Source organism: Amblyraja radiata, chromosome 34, assembly GCF_010909765.2.
Source record: "Amblyraja radiata isolate CabotCenter1 chromosome 34, sAmbRad1.1.pri, whole genome shotgun sequence".
In the NCBI taxonomy this organism is placed as follows: Eukaryota; Metazoa; Chordata; class Chondrichthyes; order Rajiformes; family Rajidae; genus Amblyraja; species Amblyraja radiata.
In genome coordinates, this window is record NC_045989.1 from 9,118,866 (window position 1) to 9,136,968 (window position 18,103).

General features: G+C 46.2%; 1 protein-coding gene across 3 annotated transcripts in view; it reads right to left on the minus strand.

The window, feature by feature from the left end:
• Window positions 1-18,103, minus strand: part of paqr5 (progestin and adipoQ receptor family member 5) — a 77,761-nt gene that overhangs the window by 28,752 nt on the left and 30,906 nt on the right. For all 3 annotated transcript variants that reach the window (XM_033050551.1, XM_033050553.1, XM_033050552.1), the window contains exons 2-3: window positions 9,344-9,569; window positions 2,583-2,710 (exon numbers count right to left, since the gene is read on the minus strand). In XM_033050551.1, the coding sequence (XP_032906442.1) occupies window positions 2,583-2,710; window positions 9,344-9,394 (179 nt within the window). In that variant the 5' untranslated portion in view covers window positions 9,395-9,569. The remainder of the gene's footprint in view (window positions 1-2,582; window positions 2,711-9,343; window positions 9,570-18,103) is intronic.

An 18,103-nucleotide genomic window follows, 5' to 3' on the forward strand; every position in this document is an offset into this window, starting at 1 on the left:
ACAATATACTCCCAGCTACCTTCTGATACATTACAATTTGATTGGGCAAAATCTGCCATCCCCCTGAGTATGTGCTAATTTTTAAGTGAACAATATAACCCTGAAGTTTTTGTCCTGGACCCAGCACATTGATACAATCATAAACAAAGCCCCTCTCAATGCCTCTCTACCTCTGTGGAAGATTGAGGAGATTCTGTATGTCATGGGGTCATAGAGTGATACAGTGTGGAAACAGGCCCTTTGGCCCAACTTGCCCACACCGGCCAACATGTCCCAGCTACACTAGCCCCACCTGCCTGCGCTTGGCTCATACCCCTCCAAACCTGTCCTATCCATGTCGATGAATAATCTCTTGAACATCTACAGGTGTACGGCAGAGAGCATATTGACTGGTGGCCTCACGGCCTGCTTCAGCAACTTAAGCACCCAGCAATGAAGGAGATTGCAAAAAGTGGTGAACACTGCCTGATCCATGGTAGACACAAAATGCTGGAGTTACTCAGCGGGACAGGCAGCATATCTGGAGAGAAGGAATGGGTGACGTTTCGGGTCGAGACCCTACCTTCAGACTGATCTATCATGGGTGCTGACCTCCTCACCATCGAAAGGATCTACAAGAGGTGCTGTCTCAAAAAAGGCAGCCAGCATCATCAGGAGCCCACACCACCCGGGCCATGCTCTCATTTCTCCCCTGCCAATGGGAAGAAGGTATAGGAGTCTGAAAACTGTAACGGCCAGGTTCAGGAACAGCTTCTTCCTAACAAACATCAGGCTATTGACCACCATAAACGCCAAACTATGAATTGCCTGGGTTGCACTTGGGACTTTGTGCTTTGTCTTGTTTTTGCATATATTGGGTTTTTCATTTATTGAATTAGGACTCAGACCCAGTGGGCCACAGGGCCCGTTTCCATGCTGTGTCTTTCTATCAATCATCTCATCTTCATTCCAGCCACCAATTCTGTGCTTTCCTACCAAAGTTGACGACCTCATATTTTTTCCGCAGTTTATTCCATCTGCCATTTTCTTGCCCATTCACTTGGTGTATCTATATCCCCCCCCCCCCCCCCCCCCCCCATAGCCTCCCAGCATTCTTCTCAAAGCCCACTCTGCGACCTAGTTTTGTATCAAGGTTTGTTTTGAGCCGGTGTGTGCCACTCTTCAAAAGAACACGCCATTGTCTGTGAAACAAAGAGGAGGAGGCAATATCTGCAGAACATGCCATTTCCATGTGCTTGCTGGCAGGTGGATAAGCATGGAGACACTAGAGACTTGCGGCCAGAAATAGCTTTAACAGGACCTTTGATAGACTGTATCTTTGATGTCCCACCCATTCCATGTCATCTCTTGCCAGCCCTGGTTTAATCTGGCCTTTTTCTACCTCCAGTTACACCCCCTCCCTCTATGTTCAAGCTGAAAACGAGTTCCGACCCGAAACGTCACCCATCTTTGTTCTCCAGAGATGTTGGCTGTCCCGCTAAGTTACTCCGGCGCTTTGCATCAGTCCAAGAGACTGGAGATACTGGAATCTTGAGCAAAAAAACAAGCTGCTGGAGAAACTCAGTGGGTCAGCTAGCGTCTGTGGAGGGAGATGCACAGACGATGCTTTGGGTCGGAAGCCATCTTTGAGACTGGAGTAGAGGGGAGAGAGCTGGTAGAAAGGGTCGAGGGGAAGGGGTTGGGGTGACAGTTGGCAAGTGATAGGTGGATCTAGGTAAGGATGGGATGTTTGGTAGATTACTTAGGTGGGAAGAGAAGGGTGGAGGTGATTGTCTTCCCACTGCTCACCTCCAGCTTTGGTGACCATCTTCCTCATGAAGAACAGGAACAGCCCCTTGGGCCCACAACATCCATGCCGAACATGAAGCCAGGAATAGCTTTAACAGGACCTTTGATAGACTGTATCTTTGATGTCCCACCCATTCCATGCCTCTCAGAGTTCTTCAGAGTACAGTTGTCTCGAAAAAGAGGTTCCAATGTTCTCAGGTGATTACTGTAGATCTGAGTACATCAGTTGGAGCACTGATAAAAATATTGTGTGTGCGATTTATGAAGTAGCGTTTACAATCTTCAGGACTCTCTACTAAACATGGGGCCATATTAATAACTTTTAGATGAAATCAAGCTCTTTTCAGTTAAAGATGAGTATCCCTGAACACCGATAAAGCAGATTAAAACACTGCTCAAGATAGAAGCAAAGTGCTGGGGTAACTCAGCGGGTCAGGCAGCATCTCTGGAGAAAAATGATGAGTGACATTTTGTGTTGGAACCTATCTTCAGACAGGTTCTGTACAGATTCTTAAGAAGGGTTCTGACCTGAAACATCACTCGTCCTTTTTCTCCAGAGATGCTGCCTGACCCGCTGGGTTACTCCAGCACGTTGTGTCTACCTTCGGTATAAACCAGCATCTGCAGTTCCTTCCTACACATTAAGTCATCGTTCATCGTTCAACCCACAGGTGCTGGTGAGACAGTTGCTCGGTGCAATGCCTATTGCGACCAAGCCAAATCCGTAAAAGGTTCTGTTACGAGTCCCGGCTCTACCTGTGTTGGGACAGGCTCGGGAAACAGTCAGCTCTTACCAGGTTGGCAGGAAGTGGGTCCAGATGTTGACGGTCTCATTCGTCAGCTGGAAGAGACTGAAGAGGCAATCTGTGGCGGTGCATCGTGGTTGGCGATAGCCAAAGATAATGCTGTGTTCGTGGAATACCTGTTAGAGACAACAAGAGCTCAGAATTAAACAGTCAGGTAGTGTGGTGGTAAAGGTGCTGTGACTTGGTTTTGTCAGCGAGTGGAGAGATTGCAGCTCACACTCTAGACCCAATGCCAACCAGACCACAGAATGGGGAATTTTATATGTAGAAGCACAGCATGCAAACAGGCCCTTCGGCCCACCGAGTCCACGCCAACCATCAATCACCCGTTCACACTAGTTCCATGTTATCACAATTTCTCCTCCACCCCCTACATATCAGGGTCAATTTTACAGAAGCCAATTGACCCACATCCCGCACGTCTTTGGGATGTGGGTGGAAACTGGAGCGACCGGGGGCAACCCATGCAGTCACAGGTAGAACGTGCAAACTCCACTTAGACAGCACCCGAGGTCAGGATGGAGCCCGGGTCTCTGAGAGAGCAGCTCTACCAGCTCATGCTATGACATGGTTAAACCCTAAAAAAAAAACGAATAAAGAAGTTGGACTCCTGGACTTCCTGCAGGCACAACAACTGCTGCTCAGGAACTGACCAGGTCAAGTTTTGTCACAGCAGTCAGGGTGATTGTTTAAAAAAATGTAAATTGTCACAATTTCATGATTTAGAGTCATACGGAATGGAAACAGGCGCTTTGGCCCAACTCATCCCATGCCGACAAAGATGCCCCATCTATGCTAGTTCCAGATGTCCGTGTTTGGCCCATTTCCTTCTAAACCTTTCCTATCCATGTATCTGCCCAAATGTATTTTAAATGTCGCTGTTGCACCTGCCTCAACTACCTCCTCTGGCAACTCGTTTTATACACCCACGTATCATGTGTGAAAAATTTGCCACTTGGGTTCCGACTAAATCTTGCACCTTGAACTATATAGCCTCTGGTTCTTCACCCCCCTACCCTAGGGTTGGGATATAACCATATAACCATATAACAATTACAGCACGGAAACAGGCCATCTCGACCCTTCTAGTCCGTGCCAAACACGTATTCTCCACTAGTCCCATATACCTGCGCTCAGACCATAACCCTCCATTCCTTTCCCGTCCATATAACTATCCAATTTATTTTTAAATGATAAAAACAAACCTGCCTCCACCACCTTCACTGGAAGCTCATTCCACACAGCCACCACTCTCTGAGTAAAGAAGTTCCCCCTCATGTTACCCCTAAACTTCTGTCCCTTAATTCTCAAGTCATGTCCCCTTGTTTGAATCTTCCCTACTCTCAGTGGGAAAAGCTTATCCACGTCAACTCTGTCTATCCCTCTCATCATTTTAAAGACCTCTATCAAGTCCCCCCTTAACCTTCTGCACTCTAAAGAATAAAGCCCTAACTTGTTCAACCTTTCTCTGTAACTTAGTTGCTGAAACCCAGGCAACATTCTAGTAAATCTCCTCTGTACTCTCTCTATTTTGTTGACATCCTTCCTATAATTAGGCGACCAAAATTGTACCCCATACTCCAGAATTGGCCTCACCAATGCCTTGTACAATTTTAACATTACATCCCAACTTCTGTTTCCACTTTGTACTCAAGTTCCCATACAATTAATACTAAAATACTATTTGCATTAATGATTTATCACTGAACCGGCATGCTAACTTTCAGTGCTTCATGTTCAGGGAACAGTCCCCTCTGAACACTATCACCTCTCCACCTCTCTCCACTCTTCTATTTGTCCCACTGCAAGAAATGTTATCGCATTTTTCCACATTGTGCCCCAGCTGTCATGACCATGCCCTTTGACTTAACCCAATGTATCAGCATGGAGGCTCTTTGCACGCCCCTCCCTGGCCTCCCCTCCCCTCGCCTCGCCCCGCCTTGCTGTATATCTTCAGCAAATTCAGAAACATTGCACTTGACCATCAAAATAATTGATGTCGCTTATGAGCAGCTGTGTTTTAACATCCTCAAAAAATTGTTTTATCACACCGCAAATCCATTTTAATAATCCATGTTGATTCTGTCCAGTCCTCCTGTTCTAAGTCGCCTACTAACACTTCCTTAATAATAGGTTCCAGCAATTTCCCTTCGACTGATAAAAGATTAAACCTTTCTTTGTTTCCTTTTTTCCCCTCTCTTCTCTTCTACCCCATTCTGGACAGTGGATTTTATCTCTGGCACTGTTGCCTTACAATTCTGAGAACTATATTCTGCAGAACTGTAGTGCAACAGTCCCAGAGATAAAATCCGCTGTCCAGAATGGGGTAGAGGAGGAGAGAAAAAATACGGTGAAGTTTCATTAGCTACCATCCATGTACCTACCCCAATATCTATTAAATGTTGTTATAGTATCTGCCTCAACTGCCTTCTCTGGCAGCTCGTTCCATATATCCACCACCCTCTCTGAGAAAAAGCTGCCCCACTGGTTCCTATTAAACCTTTCCCCTCTCACCTTAAAGGCTAGTTTCCCCAAAGATCCAAACTTACAGAGAAAATAATAAACGGAAAGGATGGTCATTTATAATTCATTTAAAGTTAATCTTTCCTCCATCCTAGTTTGAAATAAGCTGCCTTTATCTTTACTTCCACTCTGAGCCCAGCACTGACAGTGTAATTTGTCCCTCAGCTACCCCTAGCTCCATATTTAAATATGTGGAACGTAAATGGATGTGTCAGTTTTAGCACCATTAAATGGGTATCAGTTTTACAAATATAAAATATCGCAAAGCAATTGTAAGACACTCCAGCGCCGAATTGAACACAATAAACAAAATATCCCTGCAGGCAATGAAAGTGATGTTATTTTTAGGCCAGTAACCATGGAGACAAAATGAAAAAAAAAAAATGCCCATAAATCGGTGGCAGACATGCAGTGAAGGGAATCCGAATGATGTAGCCTCATAGTAGGCCATTCAGCCCACTTTGCATGCACTGGTTCTTTGAAAGAGCAATTCAATCAGTCCCTCTGCAACCACCCTCAACCTTTTCTCAAAGGCTGACACAAAGTGCTGGAGTAACTCAGCCGGTCAGGCAGCATCTTTGGATAGGTGACATTTCGGGTTGGGACCCTTCTTCAGACTGATTGTAGGTGAGGGGGGGGGGGGGGGGGGGGGGGGGGGAGGGTGAGCAGAGGGGGAAGCGGAAGCAAGAAAAGACCAGGAAAAGAACAGATGACTACAAGCAGGGGGGGGGGCGGGGGGGGGGGGGAGGAGGTTCCCTGATAAGCCGATTGTTGGTTAGGGACGATGTGATCCCAAGAGGGATCTTTGTTGCAAACTATGGAACTGGTTAAATGACTTTTCGTGGAGGAAGGGGGGGGGGGGGGGGGGGGCAAGTGGGGATGGTGGTTGGGGGGGGGGGGGGGGAAGTGAGGGGAGGGGAGGGGAGTGCCTGTAGAAGTTAACTAAAAATTAGAGAATTCAACATTCATACCGCTGGGTTGTCAGCTACCCAAGTGAAATATGAGGTACTGTTGCTCCAGTTTGCATGTGATCTCCTTTTGGCAATGGAGGAGGCCTAACATTCCACCCCTCTCTCCTGTGTCCCACTTGGATGCCCACCCAGAGGGTGGAAGACACTTTGACAGCGAGGATGTTTTCTGACAATAGCACAATGTTCAATCCCATCCACGGGGCCTGTGGCACAAGCAGCAGCCCCTGCCCATGTGGAGGAAGACCTGAGCATAGTTGGTGTGCGGGTGTATAAGTCACAAGTAACCTTATTGCTACAGAAATGCCAAGCAGTGACCATCTCTAACATTAGGGAATCCAAGCACCTATCATCGGCATTCAATGGCATTGCCATCACCGTGTTTGCCACCATCAACATTCTCCCAACTCGGGATAGGAAAGGTTTAGAGGTCTATGGGGAAAACACGGGCAGGCAGAACTAGCGTAGATGGGGCCTCTTGTTCGGCACTGGCAAGTTGGGCTAAAAGGTCTGTTTCCATGCTGGATGAACTTAAGACTCTATATTCCAACTGGCTGTATGACTCTATTACGACTACACAAATACCATGCCTCAAGAGTAGATGGATGTGTCAGTTTTAGCACCATTAAATGGCTGGATATCCAGCGGTGAGCGATGCATCTCCCAACAGCCGAATGCCTTTCCACCATCTACATCCCACCATCTCTCAATGCAGCACCAACATGCGTCAAACAGTTGGACACGATTGGTAGCACGGTGGCGCAGCAGTAAAGCTGCTGCCTTACAGCGCCAAGAGACCTGGGTTCGGTCCTGACCATGGGTGCTGTCTGTATGGAGTTTGTACATCCTCCCCGTGACCTACATGGGTTTTCTCTGGGTGCTCCTACACTTCAAAGACGTACAGATTTGTAGGTTAATTGGCTTTGGTAAAAAATGTAAATTGTCCCTAGTGTGTAGGATAGTGCAGTGGACGGGGATCTGGTCGATGCGGACTCGATGGGCCGAAGGGCCTGTTTCCGCGCTGTATCTCTAACCTAAACTAAAAATCAAAAGTGCCCATTGTTGTAAAAAATGAGGGTATTACACCACTTGAAACATATTCCACATATTCTCAGCACGCTACGTTAATGAGGTATCCCTGTATTAGCCTCCTGTTTCAGTCGATCTAGTTAATTGTAGTTTTTAGTCCTGCGATACTTCCTCTTCTCTACGCCAGTTACAATCACCCTCCAGTCCTCTTTGGCAAAGTTTGGATAAAATAATGGTCCTGTGATATGGCTTGCAACGTTCCCACTGAGATATGAACATTCCCTCGATCCTGCATTCGTTCCGTAACTTCAGACTGACTGATTGCTTGACCCAGCTGCAGTTTCCTGCCTGATCCCTATAATGCCTGACGTCCTTAGAGTACAAAATATCTTTAATCGGACTCTACTAGACTTTATCTTGCACTAAACACCGTTCCCTTTATCCTGTATCTGTACACTGTGGACGGCTTGATTGTTATCTTTAGACTTTACTTTAGACCTTAGAAATACAGCGTGAAAACAGGCCCTTCAGCCCACTGAGTCCCTGCCGACCATCGATCACCCCATACGGTAATACTATCCTACACACTAGGGACAATTTACAATTTTATCAAAGCCAATTAGCCTACAAACCAGTACGTCTTTGGAGTGCGGGAGGAAACCAGAGCACAGGGAGAAAACCCACACGGCCACAGGGACAGCACTCACAGTCACCCACATCAAGCCCGGGTCTCTAGCCCTGTCAGGCAGCAACTCTACTGCTGCGCCACTGTGCCACCCCTCACATATAGTCCTTCCACTGACTGGATAGCATGCAATAAAAAAGCTTTTCACTGTACATGAATACACCTGACAATAAATTGAACTAAACTAAAAAATATCGTTCCATCTTTCCTTTTCCCATTGACTTGCGATTATTTTCTTTTTAAATGGATATCTCATTCCCTTTTTTGCATTTGTTGCCACTACCTAATGAGGCAGGGCCTCCTGATCTCCAGCCTCCCCCAGGGTCAAACAGGTTATTCCTTGCCTTACCCAAATATCTGTTCAGGTATATTTAGACTCATCTAGCCACAGCATGCACGTAGTCAGCCACAGAACAGAAGAAGGGTCTCGCACCCAAAGCATCACCCATTCCTTCTTTCCAGAGACGCTGCCTGTCCCGCTGAGCCACCCCAGCATTCTGTGTCAATCTTCGATTAAACCAGCATCTGCAGTTCTTTCCTACACATAGAATTGTACTGCGCAGAAATGGGCCTTTCAGCCTCCACAGGGAAACGCTTCAGTTCTGGAGATGGGTGCATACCCGAAACGTTACCTGTCCATTCCCTCTGGAGATGCTGCCTGACTGGCTGAGTTCCTCCAGCACTTTGTTTTTCTCAGACCAAAACCATATGCCGTTCTTCCCAGTGACAGGAACAACGTCTCATCCAAAGCCACTAGATCACATTATGTCACGATGATATTGTTTTGCTTAAAGTGACGTTCGCACAGGTGCTCCAGTTTTTTTTTTTTTTGCCTTGCATTTAAAGTCACTGGTCTCAGAGGAATAAAGTTTGCATCATTTATCCCAACGGCTTAACTGCAATAAACAACTGTATTTCACTCCATCTCTTTGGGATTCCAAAACAATGTTCTCATTTTGTTTATCTGGAAGTTGGCTGCACTCTTCTGCAAGGACAGAGTAATACCTCCCCCACCCCCACCCCCATTGTAAAGGACTTCATGCATCTACCCTATCTACTCCCCTCATGATCTCTAATGTCTTTCCTCATCCTCCTGTGGGCCAAGGACTGAAGGCCTAGCCTGCCCAACCTCTCCCTCCCTATAGCTCAGGCCCTCAATCCCTGGCAACATCCTTGTAAATCTGCAAAGTAAACTTAAAAAACGATGGGTCTGAAGAAGGGTTTCGGCCCGAAACGTCGCCTATTTCCTTCGCTCCATAGATGCTGCTGCACCTGCTGAGTTCCTCCAGCAATTTTGTGTACCTTAAAAAAACCATTGCAGCTGCTAGGTATCTTAAATATAAGCTGCAAATGGTGGAGATACTTATCAGGTCAGTCAGCATCTGTGGAGAGAGAAAGAGAATCAGCATTTCAGGTGGAAGCCATGTTAGCTGTTTCCCTTTCTGCAGATGCTTCCTGACTTGATTATCCATGCCAATTCCATGGCAGCTTAACCAGAGTGTTTGCAGTGCATGTGGATATAAAACAAAGTGGAATTCACCTACTTTGGGCACTTGATTGATGCTGAGGAGACGAGGTAATTTTAAGCTCAGCATCCCCAAAGTTGTTTTGGACTTCTGGCCCGATGCGTCGCCTTCCTCGTGGATGGAGTGAGCGGTCGCTGCTCTCCGGGGAGCCTCTGCGATCTCCCTCCTGCCTCAGCAGCCCGGCCTCCACGCTCCCCTCATGGGCTTAGCTCGCACCCTCGACCGAGAACACAGCACATCAGCACTGAGGGAGAGAGAGCACATACGTGTCATTGTCAAGGCGACACTGATACCAGCGACTATCAGGGGCACTTTATCTTTCGACCAAAAACTCACTCCCATACTAATTCATGGTAGTTTTATCTTATCCAGTTTGCCTCTCAGTTTTTCCACAAAACATGCTTTGTCACGCCAAGATAACAGGATCAATGACAGTCCAGAGAGCATAAATTAATAGTTCAACTGTTTGCCTGATAATAAGTTCAGAATCACACAAAGACGACATTTTATAGTCCACCCACAATTCATAACAGCCGTGTATTAAGTTACGACTGTTTCCCGAATAGAAGCTTCAAACATGCACAATGGCGGTTCAGTTTCTGGCAATGAAGCTGATTCCAACAATGTCCTTAATCTCTTGCCGTTCCACATCTTACAATGGTCTAGTCAGTGAGAGTAGTGCCGATCAAATACTCAACCATACAGATGAGACAGTTCCCAGTCTGTGCTGAGTTGGCTGAATTTTGGAGTTGTACTTGTGCTAGTCCCACCCGGGTTTCGACAATTAGCGATGGCAGGAGGCCATTTGGCCCCCGCGAGCCTGCTGTGCCGTTCAATTGGATCTTGCTGAACCGTTGCTGAGAAGAACTGCAGATGCTGGAATCTCGAGCAAAGCACAAAGTGCTGGTGGAACTCAACAGGTCAGGCAGCATTGGTGGAGGATATGTAAAGGCAACGTTCTTGAATCTGAAGAAAGTCCCTGACCCGAAGCGTTGTCGACTCTATCCATATCCTCCACAGATGCTGCCTGGCCAGCTGAGTTACTCCAGCACTTTGTGTGGTGCTGAGGTTTATTCCCCCATCTTTGCTCCATAAACTCTTAATGACTCGTAACTAGTGAAACATGTGTGAAAAATTCCAATTGATTCCCAGTTTCCACAGAACCTCCCCCAAGCTTCCTCCAGCATCAGTATAGTGCATCTGTAGGTCTTACCACCCATAAAATGCAATGCAACGCAACTCCGGGGCTTCTTCAATAATCTGTCCCAAACTGGCACCCTTGACCACCTAGAAGAACAAGGGCAGCAGGTGCATGGGGACACCACCGATAGCATGTTCCCTTCAAGTGGCACATAAACCGGTCCAGGAAACACATCACCAGTCCTTCATCTAAACCCTGGCAGTCAACCCTGCACTGTGGCACAAAGGGTAGTTTGGCATTGTTTCGTCCAGTTTAGAGATCCAGAGCCCTTCGGCCCACCGAGTCCACACCGACCAGCGATCCCCATACACTAGAAAAAACATGCAACATAGAAAAACATAGAAAAATAGGTGCAGGAGTAGGCCATTCGGCCCTTCGAGCCAGCACTTCCATTCACTATGATCATGGCTGATCATCTAAAATCTGTAGCCTGTTCCTGCTTTTCCCCCATATCGTTTGATTTTTTTAGCCCTAAGAGCTAAATCTTGTGAACGTCCAGTGAATTGGCCTCCACTGCCTTGTGTGGCAGAGAATTCCACAGATTCACCACTCTCTGGGTGAAAATGTTTTTCCTCATCTCAGTCCTAACACTAACCTACACCCTAGGGACAATTTATAATTTTGGACGGGGTGATCGCTGGTAGGCACGGACTCAGAGGGCTGAAGCGCCCATTTTGCGATATTCCACGGAGGTCTATAATCTGCCGTTCCTTGTGAATTTCAGCAACCATTCACCAAGAACCAATTAAACAGCACAGCAGGCGTGTGGGACCAAATTACATCCTACAGTCTATAATTCAAAATCCTTTCAAAAACGTCTCAAAAATAACTCAAATCACCATAGCGTTAAAAACGGCACAGCACAGGAACAGGCTCTTCAGCCCATAATATCTATGTCCCCAATGATGCAGAGTTAAACTAATCACTTCTGCCTACATGTGATCCACACCCCTCCATTCCCTGACTCTGTAAAAGTCTCTTCAACTTACTATAGACTGAATGAACATTAACTGTAATCTGCGATGGGCAAGGAATTCTCGGTCTAAAATTACTCTGATGCCTTAATCATGCCTTCCGGGAATTCCCACATTTTTGATCCGTCCTTTCTAATTTTTGCTTTCCTCTGCAGTAAAAGTGTTCCCACCCAGTCAAGGTCTGGAAGCAATAGAGCTGTTTGAAAGGGAACATGCCCAGCTTTTAACTCAACGGGACAGGCAGCATCACTGGAGAGATGGAATGGGTAACTTTTCGGATCGAGGCCTTTCTTCAGACCGAGTCTCGACCCGAAACGTTGCCCATTCCCTCCATCCAGAGATGCTGCCTGTCATGCTGAGTTACTCCAGCAGGACAGGCAGCAAACAGATTTGAGTATAAGAGCAGGGAGGTTCTACTGCAGTTGTACAGGGTCTTGGTGAGACCACACCTGGAGTATTGCGTACAGTTTTGGTCTCCAAATGTGAGGAAAGACATTCTTGCCAGAGAGGGAGTGCAGAGATGGTTCACCAGACTGATTCCTGGGATGTCAGGACTTTCATATGAAAGACTGGATAGACTCGGCTTGTACTCGCTAGAATTTACAAGATTGAGGGGGGATCTTATAGAAACTTACAAAATTCTTAAGGGGTTGGACAGGCTAGATGCAGGAAGATTATTCCCGATGTTGGGGAAGTCCAGAACAAGGGGTCACAGTTTAAGGATAAGAGGGAAGTCTTTTAGGACCGAGATGAGAAAATCATTTTTTACACAGAGAGTGGTGAATCTGTGGAATTCAGAAGGTAGTTGAGGCCAGTTCATTGGCTATATTTAAGAGGGAGTTAGATGTGGCCCTTGTGGCTAAAGGGATCAGGGGTAATGGAGAGAAGGCAGGTATGAGATACTGAGTTGGATGATCAGCCATGATCATATTGAATGGCGGTGCAGGCTCGAAGGGCCGAATGGCCTACTCCTGCACCTATTTTCTATGTTTCTATGTTTTGTGTCTACCTTCGGTGTAAACCAGCATCAGCAGTTCCTTTCTACATATGTTCTCCAGAGATGTTGCTTGACCCGCTGAGTTACTCCAGCACTTCGTGTCTTTTGCTCAAATGATTATCTTGTGTTTTACAGATGTCCTTCGTTCGCCCTGAAGTTTCTCATCTCCCTGTAGGTTACATGAAGGGCTTTCTGTCTCGTATCCATTTAAAGGAGATGGCTTCTGTGAAAGATAGGAATCGCTGTGCACTTAAGAGCTCCAAATTGCCAACTCACTCATACTCTGCATTTTTTCCTGACGAATAACTGAATTACTGAAAGCCATGGAATTTCTTATTTATAGAATGGGTGTAGCAGATCACAGAGTTAAAGGGTTTAAATTCTGATGATGGGTTAAATAAACAGCTGCCATTTCTTGGCTCATAACCTCTGGTTATGTGACTCCTTTAACTTGGTGAAATATCCCAGGTGGTTCACAGGAGGCAAAACAAATGTATAAATATTTTCACTGTTTCACATTAGAAAGCTGCGTTAAATCAGTAGGTTTCACAGAGCATTTTTCACAGGAGAGAGGGATTGGAAAACTGAAGATACTGCCACAGACGGCTGAGGAAAAAGAATTGTTGTTTAATTGAAGTATTTAAAATGATAAACGGTACAGCAGATACAAATTTTCATCCGCTGGGAATCCGGGACAAGGAGATTAAATTAGTCACAGGAGTAGAAGCAGGAATCTTTTCTCCCCATCGGGATACATCACAGCTTGGTTTGAGAACAGCTCCATCCAAGAACGCAAGAAATTGCAGCGAATTGTGGACGCAGCCCAGACCATCACACAAACCAACCGCCCTTGCCTATTTCCTTCGCTCCATAGATGCTGCCTCACCCACTGAGTTTCTCCGGCATTTTTGTCTACCTCCCTTCTATTGACTCCATTTATACCTCACGCTGCCTCGGCAAGGCCAGCAGCATAATCAAGGACGAGTCGCACCCTTGGCCACTCCCTCTTCTCCCCTCTCCCATCAGGCACAAGATATAGAAGTGTGAAAATGCACACCTCCAGATTCAGGGACAGTTTCTTCCCAGCTGTTATCAGGCAACTGAATCATCCTACCACAACCAGAGAGCAGTGCTGAACCTCTTTGATGACCATCGGACTATCCTTGATCGGACTTTGCTGGCTTTACCTTGTACATAACATTATTCCCTTATCATGTATCTATACACTGTAAATGGCTCGTTTGTATTCATGTATTGTCTTTCTGCAACAAAAGCTTTTCACTGTACACGTGACAATAAACTAAACTGAACTAAACAAACAGAATTCTGAAATCAAAAGCAGAAATCTGCAGGTGAACATCTGAAATAAAGTTGAGTTGAGTTTAGTTGAGTTTAGCTTACTGTCACATGTGCTGAGGTACAGTGAAAAGCTTTTGTTGCAATGCCAACCAGTCAGCGGAAAGACAATACATGATTACAATTGTACACCAAGTAATAGCAGTCCTATGCAGGCACAAGGAACTACAAATGCTGGAATCTTGTGCAAAACAAAAAGTGTTGGAAGAACTCAGCGGGTCATGCAGCATCTGTGGAGGGAACAGGCAGATGATGTCCTCTGTTAGGACTATTCTTCAGACTAATGATAGTCTTATTTCAGGTTAGAAAAAGACACAACGTGCTGGAGTAAATCTAAGTGTCAGGCAGCACCTCTGGGGAACATGGATCAATGATGTTTCAGTTCGGAACCCATCTTCAGACTGATTGTAGTAGGGAGAAAGCTGGAAGAGAGGTGGGGGAAGGAAAATGTCTGGCAAGTGATAGGTGGATACAGGTGAGGAGTGTGGGGGAGGGGCGATGGGAGGGTTGATTGGCAGATGGTTGTACAATGGCTGGAGATGAAAGGACAAAACGTTGTGAGACAAGGAGAGAAGAACTGCAAAATGTGAAGCCAGATGAAAGGCTATGGTTGGAGGGGGATGGCGAGATGGGGAAAGAGGGGCAGGACAGTGGGAGAAATGGGTTATGCACCTATTTCAGGTCATAGAGTCATAGAATCTTACAGCGTCATGGAGTCTAAGAGAGTCTTTGACCCAACTTGCCCACACCGGCCAACATGTCCTGTCTATACTAGACCCACCTACCTGCATTTGGCCCACATCCCTCTAAACCTATCCTATTCATGTACCTGTCTAAATGTTTCTTAAACGTTGAGATAGAACCTGTCTCAATTACCTCCTCTGGCAGCTCGTTCCATACACCTACCATCCTGGTGTTGGTTCAAAGCTGAGTATGTTATGTTTTACATGGTGATCACGGTGGAACAATTGCTTTGTATTTTAGAGTCAAAATAATTAACCAAGAGATGGCCATTGCTGAGATCAATTTTCCACTTACATCACGAGGATATTCATGATGATGCTGTGGTAACATGATCGTCATTTCCAAGATTAGCTGCATTTGCTGATGTGAATGCCAAATTATTAACTGGACTTTAATTCCACATCTCCCAGGGCGGGATTTGACCTCGCGGTTGTAGCCCAGGAACTTAATGTATGTGCCACCATCTCTCCCACCAGTGGCGGACTGGCCAGGGTGTCAGCTTGCCCGATGGCAAGTGGGCCCCTGATGAAGTGGGCCCCCTTTGTCTCCTGGCAACCAATATTTTTAGACCCAGTCCGCCACCATCTCACCCACATATATTCAACGATACACCAATTCTCACTCAGTAGCCTCTGTAACCATCTGCAGCACATGAAGCAACCTATTCTCTTCACTCTTACAAGGTCAGCTTTATTTGTAGCTCAGCCTTCTCTCCCACTCCCACTGCCTGGATACTGGCTGTTGTTAAAAAAAAACCTCAGATTAGGCAAGTAGCAAAAGATCCAAAGGGAGGCGCTGGGCTAGTTATAAGATGAGGGGAATGGAACTAATGGGTTTTCTCGGTCGGGAGCTGGCATGATTCTGATGGGCCAAATGATCTTGTTCTGTGCAGGATTAAATAAGAAAGATAGTTGCATTGCTGGTTGTGGGAGCAGGAGGAAGTCAGCGGGATAGGCAGGGAAATGTGGAGGGAAATGTGATGGGCGACGTTTCGGATCAGACATTGTACATGGACTGCATGCTAAATATTCTACATTACAAAGGTATTGCACTGGCTTTGAAGAGTTCTGAAAGGATGTGACAGGTGCTTTAGAAGTGCAACTCTTTCCTTTGTTGTAAGTATATAACTTTCTTATGTAGCATTCCTTAAAGAATCAGAGACCAGTGTCAAACTCTGTCCGTGTCGTTTGACACTCCCCAATGGTTTATACTTCTGTAATATCAAGGAATCTTAGTTTAAGCACTGGAGCATGCAGTCACCAGACTCAGGCTGATGTGTTCAGCTATTGAAAGAGTTTGACCTAAATTTAAAGAATAATGAACAGAAAATAGATCTCGCACCTCAATTGGCAGCTTGTATCTGTCTTATAGTTTAGTCTAGTTCAGAGATACAGCGCAGATACAGGCCCTTCAGCCCACTGAGTCCATGCCAACCAGCGATCCCCGCACACTAACACTATCCTACACACACTAGGTGCAATTTACAATTATACCTAGCCAATTAACCTACAAACCTGTACGTCTTCGGAGTGTGGGAAGAAACCGGAGAAGCCAGAGAAAACCCACACAGGTCACAGGGAGAACGTACAAACTCCGCACAGAGAGCGCCCTTGGTCAGGATCGAACCCGGGTCTCTGGCACTGTAAGGCACCAACCCTACCGCTGTGCCACCGTGCCACCCATGTTGTGCCACCATTCCATCAGAGATTCATTGCATCTACATCTCCTCCAGGTCCAAGCAACAGAAGAAAAACACGTCAGAAGGGTCCCAACCTGAAACATTGTTTCCCATTCCATCCACAGATGCTGCCTGACCCATTGAGTTGCTCCAGCACCTTGAGTTTTACTTCAAGTTCCACCTGGGGAGTAGACAACCCAATGGTATGAACACCAACATTTTCAGATTCAGTTAATCTGCATCTCCGGTGCCCCTTTCTCTTTCCTCATTCACCAGGCTCCTCACTGCTCCCACATTATCCAACCCCCCACCCCCCACCCATCCAGTCTCCCTCATCCAGGTTCATTCCTTATCCCCACTTAATTCCATCTGCTGCACACAACCTATCGAGTCTCCTATCCTCTCCCCAACCGATTCCCTCAGCTCACAATTCCTCATCAAGTTCAAGTTACATTTATTGTCACATGCACCAACTGGTACAGTGAGATTAGAGTTACCATACAGCCATACAAATGAAACATAGAAAATAGGTGTAGGAGGAGGCCATTCGGCCCTTCGAACCAGTACCGCCATTCATTGTGATCATGGCTGATCATCCCCAATCAATAACCCGTGCCTGCCTTCTGCCCATATCCCTTGATTCCACTAGCACCTAGAGCTCTATCTAACTCTCTCTTAAATCCATCCAGTGATTTGGCCTCCACTGCCCTCTGTGGCAGGGAATTCCACAAATTCACAACTCTCTGGGTGAAAAGGTTTTTTCTCACCTCAGTCTTAAATGGCCTCCCCTTTATTCTAAGATTGTGTGTGGCCCCTGGTTCTGGACTCGCCCAACATTGGGAAAATTTTTCCTGCATCTAGCTTATCCCAGTCCTTTTAGAATTTTATATGTTTCTATAAGATACCCCCTCATCCTTCTAAACTCCGGTGAATACAAGCCTAGTCTTTTCAATCTTTCCTCATATGACAGTCCCGCCATCCCAGGGATCAATCTCGTGAACCTACGCTGCACTGCCTCAATCACAAGGATGTCCTTCCTCAAATTAGGAGACCAAAACTGTACACAATACTCCAGATGTGGTCTTACCAGAGCCCTATACAACTGCAGAAGAACCTCTCTACTGAAATCCTCTTGTTATGAAAGCCAACATTCCATTAGCTTTCTTCACAATACACAATAGATTTTAACATGAACATCCCCTACAGCGGAAACAACATTTCCCACTGTGAGGGAAGGCAATAAAGTTCAGTCAACTTCCTCTTTGTTCACCCGAAGAAGGGTTACGACCCAGAGCGTTGCCTATTTCCTTTGCTCCATAGATGCTGCCTCACCCGCTGAGTTTATCCAGCATTTTTGTCCACCAGGTTTGGAGGTTAATTGGCTTCGGTAAGTGGTGTATGGGGTGATCACTGGTCGGCGCAGACTCGGTGAATCTAAGACCCTGTTTCTGCGCTTTATCTCTGACGTCTAGTGACAGAGGACCTCGAGCCCAGGCACTGGAAACTTGCAAAGGCCCAGCATAAATGGCGGAAAGACAATAGCACCTCACAATCAACCCATCCACCATGGAAGTCGTGGAGGCACAAGGGTTGTGGACACTGGAATCTGGAGCAAACAAAAAAGGATGACCTTAGTCCAAATGAAGAGTCATGCCTGAAACGCTGACTGTCCATTTCCCTCCACAGACACTGCCTGACCTGCTGAGTTCCTCCAGCAGCTCTCCTTTTTTAGTCATGTCACCAGCCCATGTATAGTTAGTTTAGTTTTAATTTTGAGATACAGCATGGAAACAGACCTTTTGACCCACCTAGTCCACACCGACCATCG